The sequence below is a fragment of the Catharus ustulatus genome, chromosome 5 (genome assembly GCF_009819885.2).
Source record: "Catharus ustulatus isolate bCatUst1 chromosome 5, bCatUst1.pri.v2, whole genome shotgun sequence".
Taxonomy (NCBI): domain Eukaryota; kingdom Metazoa; phylum Chordata; class Aves; order Passeriformes; family Turdidae; genus Catharus; species Catharus ustulatus.
The window spans coordinates 76,007,091-76,021,265 of record NC_046225.1 but is presented as its reverse complement, the minus strand read 5'-3'; the positions used below and the strand labels follow the sequence as shown (position 1 = coordinate 76,021,265).

The 14,175-nt window shown below is 58.2% G+C and overlaps 1 protein-coding gene across 2 annotated transcripts; it reads right to left on the bottom strand.

Moving 5' to 3' along the window:
- Window positions 1-2,011: 2,011 nt before the first annotated feature.
- LOC116996753 (homeobox protein EMX1) lies at window positions 2,012-14,175 on the bottom strand. Of its 2 annotated transcripts, none has more exons than XM_033060710.1 (3): window positions 13,815-14,175; window positions 11,669-11,853; window positions 2,012-2,441 (listed from the first exon to the last, which is right to left on the bottom strand). In XM_033060710.1, the coding sequence occupies exons 1-3, from the start codon at window positions 14,173-14,175 to the stop codon at window positions 2,184-2,186; spliced, it is 804 nt and encodes a 267-aa protein (XP_032916601.1). In that variant the 3' UTR covers window positions 2,012-2,183. The 2 variants fall into 2 exon arrangements, with proteins under 2 accessions (XP_032916601.1, XP_032916604.1); XM_033060713.1 differs by having other exon boundaries at window positions 2,012-2,351.

Below are 14,175 nucleotides of genomic sequence, written 5' to 3'. Positions count from 1 at the left end.
ATATTTTAAAATATGCAATTAGATGTTATTATATATAATAAAAACCCTATAAAGCACAATCTATATTTTATATACACGCATTATGTGCACACCAATAAAAATATATAAAATATAGATTGAAAATATACACACGCACATGCACACTAATAAAAATATATAAAATATAAACTAGAAAATATGCACATGCACACTAATAAATACATAAAATATAAATTAGAAAATAAAACATGCACATTCACACGAATAAATATATAAAATATAAATTATAAAATATGATATGCACATGCACACTAATAATTATATTAAATATAAATTATTAAATAAAACATGCACGTGCACACTAATATATATAAAATATAAAGTATTATATACACATTATATATGCATCTGTATGGATATGTTTTATTCATGCATATATATGTGTGTATATGATATATTTTAGATATAATTGTTTTATTTATATATATAATTTTTATATAATTATATATATAATTATATATATAATTATATATATAATTTATATGTACTTTATAAATTATTATACATATAATTACATATTATTATATGTGATTTATATATATAATTTTATTTAATTCATTTATACATTTATTTATTTATTTTTATATATTTATCTATTTTTTCTATCTATAATTAAGATGTGTGCTTTCCCCCAAATCCCAGCAAACCTGGGAAGGGTTCCTGCCCTCCTTCCCCTGAGCTCCCCCCATGTCTGGGGGGTCCCGGGGGGGTCCTGTCCCTGCAGGGACATTCCCGAGGGACTGGAGATGTTTGGGAGCTCTGCCGACATCCAATCCCTGTGCTCGGGTGGAGCTGCCACTCCTGGAGCTGGGACACCTGGGACAGCTGTGGGACCCTCGGGGACACCCCAGGGACACTCCATGGACACCCCCAGGGACACCCCACACACCTCTGACACCTGTGGGACACCCCTGTCCTCACCCACCGCCATGGAGCCACCAAACGGTGCTTGTTCCCTCACTCCCAGTGCCTCCCAGTGCCTCCCATTTCCTCCTAGTTTTTCCCATTTCCTCCCAGTTGCTCCAGTTCCTCCCAGTGCCTCCCAGTTGCTCCCAGTCCCTCCCAGTTGCTTTCAGTTGCTCCCAGTGCCTCCCATTTCCTCCCAGCAACTCCCAGCTCCTCCCAGTCGCTGCCAGTGCTTCCTAGTACCTCCCAGTTCCTCCCAGTTCCTCCCAGTCCCTCCCAGTTGCTCCCAGTTCCTCCCATTTCCTCCCAGTTCCTCCCAGTGCCTCCCAGTGCCTCCCATTTCCTCCCAGTTACTCCCAGTCCTTCCCAGTTTCCCACAGTCCCTCACAGTCCCTCCCAGTCACTCCCAGTGTCCCCCAGTCCCTCCCAGTCGCTCCCAGTTCCCTCCCAGTGCCTCCCATTTCCTCCCAGTGCCTCCCAGCTCCTTCCAGTGCCTCCCAGCTCCTTCCAGTCGCTGCCAGTGCTTCCTAGTACCTCCCAGTTCCTCCCAGTCCCTCCCAGTTGCTTCCAGTTGCTTCCAGTTCCTCCCAGTCCCTCCAAGTTGCTCCCAGTTGCTTCTAGTTGCTCCCAGTGCCTCCCATTTCCTCCCAGTGCCTCCCAGCTCCTCCCAGTGTCCCTCAGTTGCTCCCAGTCCCCCCCAAGTCCCTCCCAGTCCCCCCCAGTCCCTCCCACAGGATCGCAGGCGCTCCCAGCACGTTGGGCCTTTATTTCCACGCAGGAACACTCACTACAGCCGCTACCTACGGAGGGAACCACGCACACGGGAGAGAGAATAAATTAAAAGAAACGCTCATAAAAAACCCAACCAACGAACAGGGGAGCGAACGAGAGAAAAACGGAGGGAGGGGGATGAGAATAAAAAGGGACACGAAGAAGGCTCAGACGTGGGGCCGTGTGGGACGCGGCGCTCGGTGTCGCAGATCCGGCGCCGAGGGGGCCGCGCGCTCCCGGGGCCGCCCTGGGGCCTCCTCTCCCTGCTCGGCCCGGCCAGAGCTCCCCAAAATCCCCTCGAGGGCCGGGGGGGCCGGGGGGACGCGCTCACACCCCGCCCCGAGCAAAGGCCGCGGGCCTGGCGGCTTGGGCCGCGTCCTAGAGTCCCGCGGGTGGCACCGCCTGTGTCCCCCCGGGCTGGCCCGGGCTCCTGGCCATGGTGGCCGCAGCAGGAGCCTGGCCCTGCTTTAGTCGTTGGAGGTGACGTCGATGTCTTCTCCGCTCGACTGCTTGGTGGCGAGGCGCCATCGGTTGATGTGGTGAGAGCCCTTCTTCTTCTGCTCCGAGTCGGGGCCTTCCTCCTCCAGCTTCTGCCGTTTGTACTTCGTCCTCCTGTTCTGGAACCACACCTTCACCTGGCACAGACAGCGGGGTTGGGGGATGAACAGCTGGGTCAGAACCACACCTGTTCTGGAACCACACCTGTTCTGGAACCACACCTTCACCTGGCACAGAGAGCGGGGTTGGGGGATGAACAGCTGGATTGGGACAGCTGGATCGGCACAGTCTGGGCCTGCACAGCTGGATCTGCATGGCTGGGCCTGCATGGCTGGATCTGCATGGCTGGATCAGCACAGCTGGATCTGCATGGGTGGGCCTGCATGGATGGACCTGCATGGCTGGATCGGCACAGCTGGGCCTGCACAGCTGGATCTGCATGGCTGGGCCTACATGGGTGGATCTACACAGCTGGATTGGCACAGCTGGGCCTGCACAGCTGGATCTGCACTGCTGGGCCTGCACAGCTGGATCTGCATGGCTGGCCTGGGACAGCTGGCTGCTGCAGCCAGGCAGGAAGTTTGGATTTCACTGGAGAGTGGCCAAATTGTCCCTGGCCCTGGATAGGGTTCCTATCCCTGTGCTTGTCCCTGTGTCTGTCCCTGTCCTTGTCCCTCCCTGGCCCTGTTCCTGTCCCTGCTCCTGTCCCTGTCCCTGCTCCTGTCCTTGTTCTTGACCCTGGCCCTGGCCCTGTTCCTGTCCCAGACCTTGTCCTTGTCCCTGTCCACATCCCTGTCCCCATCCCTGTCCCCATTCCTATCCCTGTCCCTGTCCTCATCCCCCCAAGAGTGCTCCCAAGCCACCCTGCCCTGCCTCAGTTTCCCATGGCAAGGGAAACAGGGGGACAAATGTGGTCACTGCCACCTCACAGCCCTGAAGAAACACCAGGGGATGAGGGACACTCAGTGACATGGGACAGCAGCAGAGGGACACTCAGTGACAAATCAAACATGGGACAGCAGCAGGGGGACACTCGGTAACAAATCAGACACGAGACAGCAGCAAGGGGGACACTCAGTGACACCCCAGACACAGGACAGCAGCAGGGGGACACTCAGTGACACCCCAGACACGGGACAGCAGCAGAGGGACATTCAGTCACAAATCAGACATGGGATAGCAGCAGGGGGACACTCGGTGACACCCCAGACACAGGACAGCAGCAGGGGGACGCTCCTGGGGACACTCAGAGCCTGTCAGCCCGGGCTGGGCTGTGCCTGGACAGGCACAGAACGTGGCAGCAGCCAAACCCAGCCCTGTGCCAACTGCCACTGCTGCCAGGGTGCCACAGGCACAGCGGCCGTGGCTCCAGTGACCTCTGGGATGGTCACATTAACCCTGGGATGGTCACAGTGACCGCTGGGATGGTCACATTAACCCTGGGATGGTCACAGTGACCCTGGGATGGTCACAGTGACCGCTGGGATGGTCACATTAACCCTGGGATGGTCACAGTGACTGCTGGGATGGTCACAGTGACCACTGGGATGGTCACAGTGACTGCTGGGATGGTCACATTAACCCTGGGATGGTCACAGTGACCCTGGGATGGTCACAGTGACTTCTGGGATGGTCACATTAACCCTGGGATGGTCACAGTGACTGCTGGGATGACACTCAGAGCCATCCCCACACCTCCAGCCAGGACTGTAATTACAATTATTGATCATTAATTGACCACACTGAGATTTCAGACCCTTTCCACCCTGCTGGTGCCAAACACTGCTCCAGGAGCACGGAGAGCAGCAGAGTCTCCATCCCTGGGGATCCCACCCTCCTCACCTGCCCGAGGGCCAGGAATCCTGACCCAACCCCACAGCCCTGGATTCCAGCACTGGGATGGGATGGGGTGGGATGGGATGGGATGGGGTGGGGTGGGATGGGATGGGGTCAGTGTGGGGTAGGCAGGGGTCAGTGTGGGAGGCTGAGGGCACCCATGGTCAGTGGTGCACAGAGGGATGCAGGATTCCAGAGGCAGGGATGCACAAAAGGATGCCAGAGGCAAGGATGCAGGATGTGGCATGCAGCAGGCAGGGTTATGGGATGCTGGTGGCAGCAGTGAGGGATGCAAGATGGGATGCAGGATTCTAGATGAAGGATGGGATGCTGGATGCTGCAGGGAGGGTTATGGGACGCTGCAGGTAGTGGTGCAGGATGTGGATTCTGCCCCAGGAGGGATGGGGATGCCCCAGGAGGGATGGGGGTGTCCCAGGTGGGCTGTGGACACTGCCTGGCTCCCAGGCCCGCAGCACCAGGTACCCAGCCCAGCCCAGCCCAGCCCGGCCCAGCCCAGCCCAGCCCAGCCCAGGCTGAGCCTTCTCCCCTGCAGCTGTTCTGGATCCTGCAGCCTCTGGCCCCGCTCAGCTGGGGCTGATCCTGGGATCATCGGCCCTTTCCTCATCCTTCAGCACCAACCACAGGCATCGCCAACCACAGCACAGGCTGACATTGCCATCCCAGGCCAGCATTCCCAGTTTGGGCTGGCATTCCCAGTTCAGGGCCAGCATTCCCAGTTCAGGGCCAGCATTCCCATCCCGAGCTGCAATTCCCATCCTGGGACCTGGCATTCCCATCCCAGTCCAGAATTCCCAGTCTGACATTCCCATCCCAGTCCGGCATTCCCATCCCGGAATTCCCAGTTCAGGCCAGCATTCCCATCCCAGTCCGACATTCCCATCCCAGTCTGGCATTCCCATCCCAGTCCGGCATTCCCATCCCAGTCCAGAATTCCCATCCCAGTCCAGAATTCCCACCCCAGTCTGGCATTCCCATCCCAGCCTGACATTCCCAGTCCAACATTCCCAGTCTGACATTCCCATCCCAGTCCAGCATTCCTGTCCTGGACAGACATTCCCATTCCAGTCTGGCATTCCCATCCCAGTGCAGCATTCCCACCTCAGTCCAGCATTCCCAGTCCGACATTCCCAGTCTGACATTCCCACCTCAGTCTGACATTCCCACCCCAGTCCAACATTCCCAGTCTGACACTCCCATCCCCGTCCAGCATTCCCTGGACCCCCAGCCAGCCCAGCAGCCCTCCCCATCGCGGCAGTCCCGGCTCGGGAGCGGCTCCTGTCCTGTCCCCACCCGGGACACAGCCCGCTGCCTTTCCTGCCTCTGGGGCATTCCCGGAACAATTCCGAGCTGGCGCCTTCCATTCCAGCGCTCTGCAAACTTTAATTAAAGCTCTCGGGGAGTAGGGAAGTTGCCTTATCCCTAAATTATGGAAAGGAACCAAGGCATAAAGCAATTAAAGTGCTGGGGGGAGCAGCCCGGCTCGGTTCGGCCGGGATGGGGGGTGAGGTTTCCCGGGATTTCGGGATCTGGGAACGGGGATGTTTCCAGGCTGGAGCAGCTCCCTGACCCGGCCGGGATGTGGGATCCGGGATGCGGGGTGCGGGATGAGGGATGCGGGATGCGGGAGGAGGTTCCCCGGGATTCCCGGCTCTGGGATCGGGGATATTTCCAGGCTGGGGGAGCTCCCTGACCCGGCTGGGATGCGGGATGCGGGACCCGGGATGCAGGATGTGGGGTGCGGGATGCAGGATGTGGGGTGCGGGGTGTGGGATGCGGGATGAGGCTCCCCGGGATTCCCGGCTCTGGGAACGGGGATGTTTCCAGGCTGGAGCAGCTCCCTGACCCTGACATGCCGCAGCCCCCATGGGAAGTGTGAGAAGCTCCAGTGGGATCAGCCGCTCCCTCCCCGCCTCATCCCGACTCCGGGAGGAATTGGTTCCAACCCCGAGCCCGGGGTTATCCCTCCCGGAATTAACCGTTCCCATGCCGGGTGTCTGTGCATCCCGGGGCTGGCTCTGTCCCCCAGGGTCACCTCCTGTCCCCAGCTCCTGCTCGGGATCCCCGTCCTGCCCCCAGCACGGCTCCCATCCGTGTTTCCCTGCACATTCCCAGCTGGGCAGAGCCCTCAGGGCCACCGCGGCCACCGGGACATCCCGCTCAGCTCCGGGATCCAGCCCCGGCCAGAAGGTGACATTGCCATCACCCTGGGGACAACTGAAACCCGGTGGCTCCGTGTGGAGCTTCCCCAGGGATGGAAAAGGCTGGGAACGCTGGGATGGGTCTGGATGGGGACACAGAGGGACCCCAAGTGCCACCACCCCAGTGCCAGCACTGCCCCTCCACCCATCCTGCTGTCCCTGTGCTCCCCAAAACACCCCAAAACTGCTGTGGGTTGTTTTTGGGGACAGTTCTCAGGTGGGAGGGGACAACTGCCAGCCCTGGGCTTGGCTGGGCACTCTGCAGCGCTATCTGGGCATCTTTCTCCTCCTGTGATTCCCAGGCATTCGCTCCGTTAATTATTAATAATTAATGATGGAGCAGCTGCAATTCCCAGCCAGCCCCCAGCCCCTGGGCAGGGCTGCTCTGTCCCTGCAGGGACAGCTCCAGGAGGGGACACGGGGACATCCAGGGGTTCCATAATCACCCCAAAGCCAGGAGGGGACACCGGGATATCCAGGGGTTCCACAATCACCCCAAAGCCAGGAGGGGACACGGGGATATCCAGGGGTTCCATAATCACCCCAAAGCTCTGAGGGGACACGGGGACATCCAGGGGTTCCATAAAAACCCCAAAGCTCTGAGGGGACACGGGGACATCCAGGGGTTCCATAAAAACCCCAAAGCTCTGAGGGAACATGGGGGTGACTCCGTAATGACCCCAAACTCCCTCTGGCAGCGAGGCCTCTGCTTGGGGAATGCAGATTTGAGACCCCAAGGGGGGTTTGAGGGGCTCTGCTGGGAATTCTGGGCTCTGTCCTGCCAGAGGAATCCTGAAGTGCCCTCCCAGCCCAGGGTGGTGCCATGGGAGCTGCAGTGACCTGGTGCCACCAGTGCTGGGCACAGGGGGTCCGAGCTCAACCCTACAGGACAGAGCAGAGAGACCCCAGCTCATCCTGTTCCCATCTCACACCTCAGATCCAGCACACACCTCAGATCCCAGCACACACCTCAGATCCCAGCACACACCTCAGATCCCAGCACTGCACACACCTCAGATCCCAGCACACACCTCAGATCCAGCCCAGCACACCAGTCCTGGAGCACCCACAGTGCTGGAATTCCTGCAGATCCTACGGTACCCACAGAGCTGGGATCCCTTCTGATCCCAGATCCACTGCAGTGCTCCGATCCCAGCTGATCTCACAGATCCCAGCTGATCCCACAGATCCCAGCTGATCCCACAGATCCCAGCTGATCCCACAGGTCCCAGCTGATCCCTCAGATCCCAGCTGATCCCACAGATCCCTGTTGATCCCACAGATCCCAGCACACACCTCAGATCCCAGCTGATCCCACAGATCCCAGCTGATCCCAGATCCACCACAGAACTGGGATCCCTGCTGATCCCAGATCCACTGCAGTGCTCAGATCCCAGCTGATCCCACAGATCCCTGCTAATCCCACAGATCCCAGCACACACCTCAGATCCCTGCTGATCTCACAGATCCCTGATGATCCCACAGGTCCCAGCTGACCCCACAGATCCCTGCTGATCTCACAGATCCCAGCTGATCCCACAGATCCCAGCTGATCCCACAGATCCCAACTGACCCCACAGGTCCCTGCTGATCCCACAGATCCCAACTGATCCCACAGATCCCTCCTAATCCCACAGATCCCAGCTGACCACATAGGTCCCTGCTGATCCCACAGATCCCTGCTGATCCCACAGATCCCAGGTGACCCCACAGATCCCTGCTGATCCCACAGATCCCAGCTGATCCCACAGATCCCAGCTGATCCCACATTCCCTCCTGACCCCGATGCCCTCCCCTGAACCCCACCACATGCCCAGCTCGGTGTCCCCAGGGTCCCACCCCCGTGTCCCCATCACACCAACCCCCCTGCTCAGACCATCCCACATTCCCTCCAGAGCCCTCCCTGCTCCTCCTCCCCCCAATCCCCCTGATGGAACACCTGCATTTGTGTCAGGAGCTGCATTTTGCTCCCCCAGTCCCTTTGATTTTGCTGTTCCAGGCCTGTTGTTCCAACCTCACCCAGAATTAACACAGCTCCTCGGTGGGAGAGTGGCTGGGAAGGGGTTAAACACCTGCACCGTCCCCACCCCATATCCCAAAGGCATTTCCTGGGGCTGGGCAGGACCTGAACCCTTCTCACCTTCCCTGGGCTGCTCCAGGTGTTGCTCCCTGCCTGGGGGACCCGGAGCTGGCACAGCCCAAAGGGTGAAACTCCTTTTTCCAGGGGGAAAAGCAGCTGGGAAATGGGGCCAGGCACAGCCAGCACCTGCAACCCGGCTGGGAATTGGTAAATCCATGAAAAAAAAATGATAAAACCTCCTCAAAGGGTGGGCTCAGGTGTGGGGCCCCAGGTGAAAACACACCTGTGTGTCACTGGGCTGGGAGTCACGGGTAACACGGGCTGGTTTTCCATGGAAATCTGATTCCATGCAGGATTTATCACTGAATATTTAAATAATATTGATATTGATATTGATAATGATAATAATAATAATGATGATAATAATGATAATAATAATGATGATAATAATAATTATTATAATAATAATAATAACAAGAATATCGTGGGTTTGGCACAACCACCAGCCCCTCCAATCCCAATTCCTGGCTGCATCCCACCCCATATCCCATCCCTCGGCACACTGGGATTATTTCCCTCCAGGTAATTAAACCAGATTTTTTTTTTTAATATTATTTTTTTCCAAAGCCACAAAACGAGGGAAAAATCTTTCCCTGCAGCCTGAAATCCCCTCTGCCGAGCGGGGAAGGACGGGAGCCTTTCCCTGCCTCCCGTGCTCCCTGTGCTCGCTCCCTGCCTGCACAGCAGCTTCCCAAAATCGTGGAGACACCACACAACCAAACAGGCTGCAGCACACACAAAAAAACCCAGAAATTCAGAATATCCCCGTGGCCTCTTTGCACTCTGAAATCCCCCCGGGATTCGGGCTGGGTGCCGCTGCAATTCCTCAATAAATGGAATTATTGCGTTTAGGCTCCGGGCAGTGCTGGAAAAGGCCAGGGAAGGCTCAGCTCCCCCTGGGGCATCCCACAGCTGCCCTTTCCACCCTGACAAGCTCCTGGCTGTTCTTTGACCTTTGGATTTTGTCCTTTTTTTCCCTTTTCTCTCCATTCCAGCCCGCAGAGCAGCGGGAAGGGACCGGAGCCGGTGTCGGCGCTGAGCCCTGCGAGCTGGGGCTGGGGATTGGGATAACATCACCCTGGGACCCAAACACCCTCAGGGCTTTGGGGGGCTCAGTCCCTGCTTCCCCACACCCCCAGCTGCTCCTTCTGCTGTCCCCGTGCCGGTGACATTTCCATTTTCCTCCCAGGAACTCCCCGCTCCCAGGGATGCGTCTGGAGGTTTTGTTTGGCAGAGCCTGGGCAAGGATGAGCCAGGCGGGTACTGGGAACACCCACGGCTCCAGCTTTATTTCCCAATTAAATTTAAGCTTAAAAATTCAATTAATTCACCACCGAGGTCCAACCACCTCGCCAGAATTTGGGGGAAACTTTCTCCTTCCCTCGGCTGCTGAATATCCCGGGGAATAACGCTCCTGGGGACCAGGACACCGGGCCTGGACACACAGAGCTGCTCAGCCCAACTCCCTCATTTTCTGTTCACTTTTCCTCTCACCCTTCTGCTTCTCCTGGGAATCTAAATTCCTGGGAAATGTCAGTCCTGATCCCAGAAAGTCTCATCCCAAGGCAGCGCCCCTCGGCAGCTCCATCTCCGCTCCCATCCTGAACTGCGGCTCTTGGAGCCCGGCCCCGGAGCTGCTCGGCTCAGCCAAAGGTTTTCCAGCTTTCCATGGAGCCTTCAGGCTGCTGCTGCTTTCCTTTCCCAACTGCGTTTTTAAAGCCATCAATTGCTCCCAGGGAAAACACCCCAAGCCAGTGAGAAAGCACCGGCAAAGCGCTCGGGAGAGCGGGACCATGGCAGAGCTGCATTGCCAGCCCCAAACCTGCCACAGCTCCTGAGACACCTGAATGCTGACACACAAAAACCCCAAAGGCAGCCTGAGGGGCCAGGAACATCCATAACCCCAAATCCACAGCCCCAAATCCACCCCGAGGAGCACAGGAACATCCACAGCCCCAAATGTATCCCGAGGTGCTCAGGAACATCCACAGCCCCAACTGTACCCCAAGGAGCACAGGAACATCCACAGCCCCAAATCCACCCCGAGGATCCCAGGAACATCCACAGCCCCAAATCCACAGCCCCAAATCCACAGCCCCAAATCTACAGCCCCAAATCCACCCCGAGGAGCACAGGAACATCCACAGCCCCAAATCCACCCCAGGAACACCGCAGGGCCTGGGGCAATCCCGGCTGGGATTTCACACCGGAGCGCTGCGCGTGTGCCGGGTTCTCCCAGGGCTGGGACACGGAGGGACATGGCAGGACATGGAGGGACATGGCAGGACATGGTGGGACACAGAGGGACATGGAAGAACACGCTGGGACACTCTGGGATACCCTGGGACACTCTGGGACACACCGGGACACTTTGGGACACGCTGGGATACCCTGGCACACCCTGGCACACACTGGCACACTCTGGCACACCCTAGGACACGCTGGGACATCCTGGGACACACTGGGACACCCTGGCACACGCTGGCACATGCTGGCACACCCTGGTACACACTGGGACACCCTTGCACACGCTGGGATACCCTGACACACCCTGGCACGGCCCTGGCACATCTTGGCACACCCCGGCACACACTGGGACACACTGGGACACGTTGGCACACTCTGGCACACCCGGGAACACCCTGAGACACCCTGGCATACGCTGGCACACCTTAGGACACGCTGGGATATCCTGGGACACACTGGGACACCCTGGCACACGCTGGCACACCCTGGCACGGCCCTGGCACGGTCCTGGCGCACCCCGGCACACCCTGGCACACACTGGGACACACTGGGACACGTTGGCACACTCTGGCACTCCCGGGCACACCCTGGCACACGCTGGCACACGCTGGCACACCCTAGGACACGCTGGGACATCCTGGGACACACTGGGACACACTGGGACACCCTGACACACCCTGGCACGGCCCTGGCACATCCTAGCACACCCTGACAAACCCCAGCACACCCTGGCTCACACTGGCACGGCCCTGGCACACCCCAGCACACCCTGGCACACCCTGGCACGGCCCTGGCACACCCCAGCACACCCTGGCTCACACTGGCACACCCTGGGACACACTGGGACACACTGGGACTCCCGGGCACACCTTGGCACACCCTGACAAACCCCAGCACACCCTGGCACGGTCCGGCACACCCCAGCACACCCTGGCTCACACTGGCACACCCCAGCACACCCCAGCACACCCTGGCACGGCCCTGGCACACCCCAGCACACCCCTGGCAGTACCTGCGTCTCGGACAGGCTGAGGCTGCTGGCCAGCTGCTTGCGCTCGGCTCCCACCACGTAGTGATTCTTCTCGAAGGCTCTCTCCAGGCGCAGCAGCTGCGATGGGGAAAAGGCCGTGCGGATGCGCTTGGGCTTGCGGGCGAAGGGGCCGTGCAGCAGGAGGCTCTCCTGGGACACCTCGCTCCCTGCGGGCACACACAGAGCTCGGGCAGCGCCGCACCCCCCTCCTGCTGCTGCTGCCGAGCCTTCCCTGCCCTGTGGCACGGGAAGGGCAAAAAAAGGGAAATTGGGGCGGTTTGTGTCCCGTTCTTGGCTCCTCTCAGCCCTGCGGTGGGGTTGGACACAGCGCCAAAGGGAAGGCAGAAAGAATGAAAAAAAGAAAGAAATAAAGAAAGAAATAAAGAGAGGGAGAAGGGATGGATGGGGAGAGCGGCGGGAAGAGGGAAGGAAAGAGGAAGAGAAAAAAGGTGAGACGGGGAGAAAAAGAAATTATAAAATAGGAGGAAGACTGAGAAAGTGACGGGGAAAAATAGAAAAGGGAAAGCACGAAAGAAAGAAGTGGAGGGGAGAAAAAGAAAGAGGGAAGGGGACAAGGAAAGAGAGGAGAAAAGTGGGAAGGAGATTTATAAAACAGGGAAATAAAGAGGAAGGGAAAAAAGAAGGAAAAGAAAGTGAAAGGAGAAGGAAGGAGAAGGAAAGAAAGAGACAATAAGTAGGAAAGAAAAAAAAAGAATGAAAGAAGCAAAGAATAACGAACGAGAGAAGGAAAGCTGTAAAGCAAGCGAGCGAAACAAGGCAGAAAGAAACGAAAGCAAGGGAAGAAAAAGAGAATTAAAGGCGGAGAGCGAAGGCAGGACGGAGGCACGGCTCGGGAGAGCGGCCGGCCGGGCCCGGGGCTGAGCGGGACCCGGAGCCCCCGGGGCAGCCACCGCAATCCCGGCGGAGCCCCGGGGACAAGCCAGGGCTCGGTGCCGAGCAGATAAAACTAATCCGGGCTGCGGGACCCCCCGGCGCCGCGGCGGGACAGCGGAGGAAGGGAGACGGAGAGGTAAAAAAGAGAAAAAAAAATAAAAGAAAGAAAGGAAACGAGGGAAACAAACAAACAAACAAACAAATAAAACATGGGGGGAAAAGGAAAGAAAAGGACACAGATAAAGAAAGGAAAAGGAAAAGAAAGAGGATAGGAAGGAATGGAGAGAAAGAAAATAAAGATAAAAGAAATAGAGACAGAGTCAGGAAATGAAGAGAAAGAAAGAAAGAAAGAACGAAAAAACGAAAGAAGCAAAACAAGAAAGTGAAGAAAAGAAAGAAAAGGAAAGAAAGACAAGAAAGAAATAACGAGAAGTAAAGGAATCGAGAGAAAATCTACAAAAGCAAACAACATCTCTCTGCGCAGCCGAGCTCCGCCGCACCGAAATCCTTCCCTTCGTTCCGCCGAGCACAAAACCAAATTCCCGGCTCGGCTGTGCACGGCGGCGGCGGCGCCGGTCCCGGAGCTCCGCGGTGCTCGCCCGGGACTCTGCGGGGCTGCCGAGCTCGGGGGGCTCTGCCCGGCCCCGGGGCTGCGGGAGCGGCTGTGCCGAGGCACCGGCACCGGGGGTTCGGAGACACCGGGGATTCGGAGGGATCGGCACCGGGGATTCGGAGGGATCGGCTCCGGGGATTCGGAGGGATCGGCTCCGGGGATTCGGAGGGATCGGGAATTCGGAGACACTGGCTCCGGGGATTCGGAGGGATCGGCCCCGCTCTGGAGCGCCCGCGGCCGCGGCCGTGAGTGCGGGCACGGCAGCAACAGGTCCTGCCCTGCAGCCCCGACCCCCGGCTCGGATCCCCTCGGCTCGGATCCTCCCGGCTCGGATCCTCCCGGCTCGGATCCCCCCGGCTCGGATCCCCCTGACTCGGATCCTCCCGTTTCGGATCCTCCCGGCTCGCAGCCCTCCGGTTCTGAGCTCCCCGGCTCGGATCCCCCCGGCTCGCAGCCCCCGGCTCGGATCCCCGCGGTTCGGATCCCCTCGACTCGCAGCCCTCCGGTTCTGAGCTCCCCGGTTTACGGATCCCCCCGGTTCGGATCCCCCCGACTCCCAACCCCCGACTCAGATCCCCCGGCTCGGATCCCCCCGGCTCTCAGCCCCGCAGCCCCGCTCACCTTGGAAGCGGTGGCCGAAGAAGCGGTTCCGCAGCACCCAGGGGTAAAAGTTGAGCGGGTCGCGGTGCTGCGGCCCGAAGAAGGGGTGCGGGTGAGGCAGGGCCGAGCCCCCCAGCTGGGGGGGCCCGACGGGCAGCGCAGGGTGCCCCACGGCCTCGGGGAAGACGAGCTCGGCGCTGCCGTACAGGGCCCGGCCCGCGGCTCCCTGGAAGCCGGGGGCGAAGGCGGCGGCGTCGGCGGCGGCGGCGGGGCCGGGGTAGGCGAGGGCGGCGGGGCGAGGGGGGTCCTCGGGGCCCAGGGGGGTGTCCTTGCCCACCAGGGACTCGATGGTGAAGCAGCGCTTCGCAGACGGCTGGAACAT

Coding starts and splice junctions, on each gene's coding strand:
- LOC116996753 (XM_033060710.1), bottom strand. CDS start 14,175: ATGTTCCAGCCGTCTGCGAAGCGCTGCTTCACCATCGAGTCCCTGGTG. Junction 11,854..13,814: donor CTTCGGCCACCGCTTCCAAG/GTGAGCGGGGCT, acceptor GTGTGCCCGCAG/GGAGCGAGGTGTCCCAGGAG. Junction 2,442..11,668: donor TCAGCCTGTCCGAGACGCAG/GTACTGCCAGGG, acceptor TCTCTGTGCCAG/GTGAAGGTGTGGTTCCAGAA.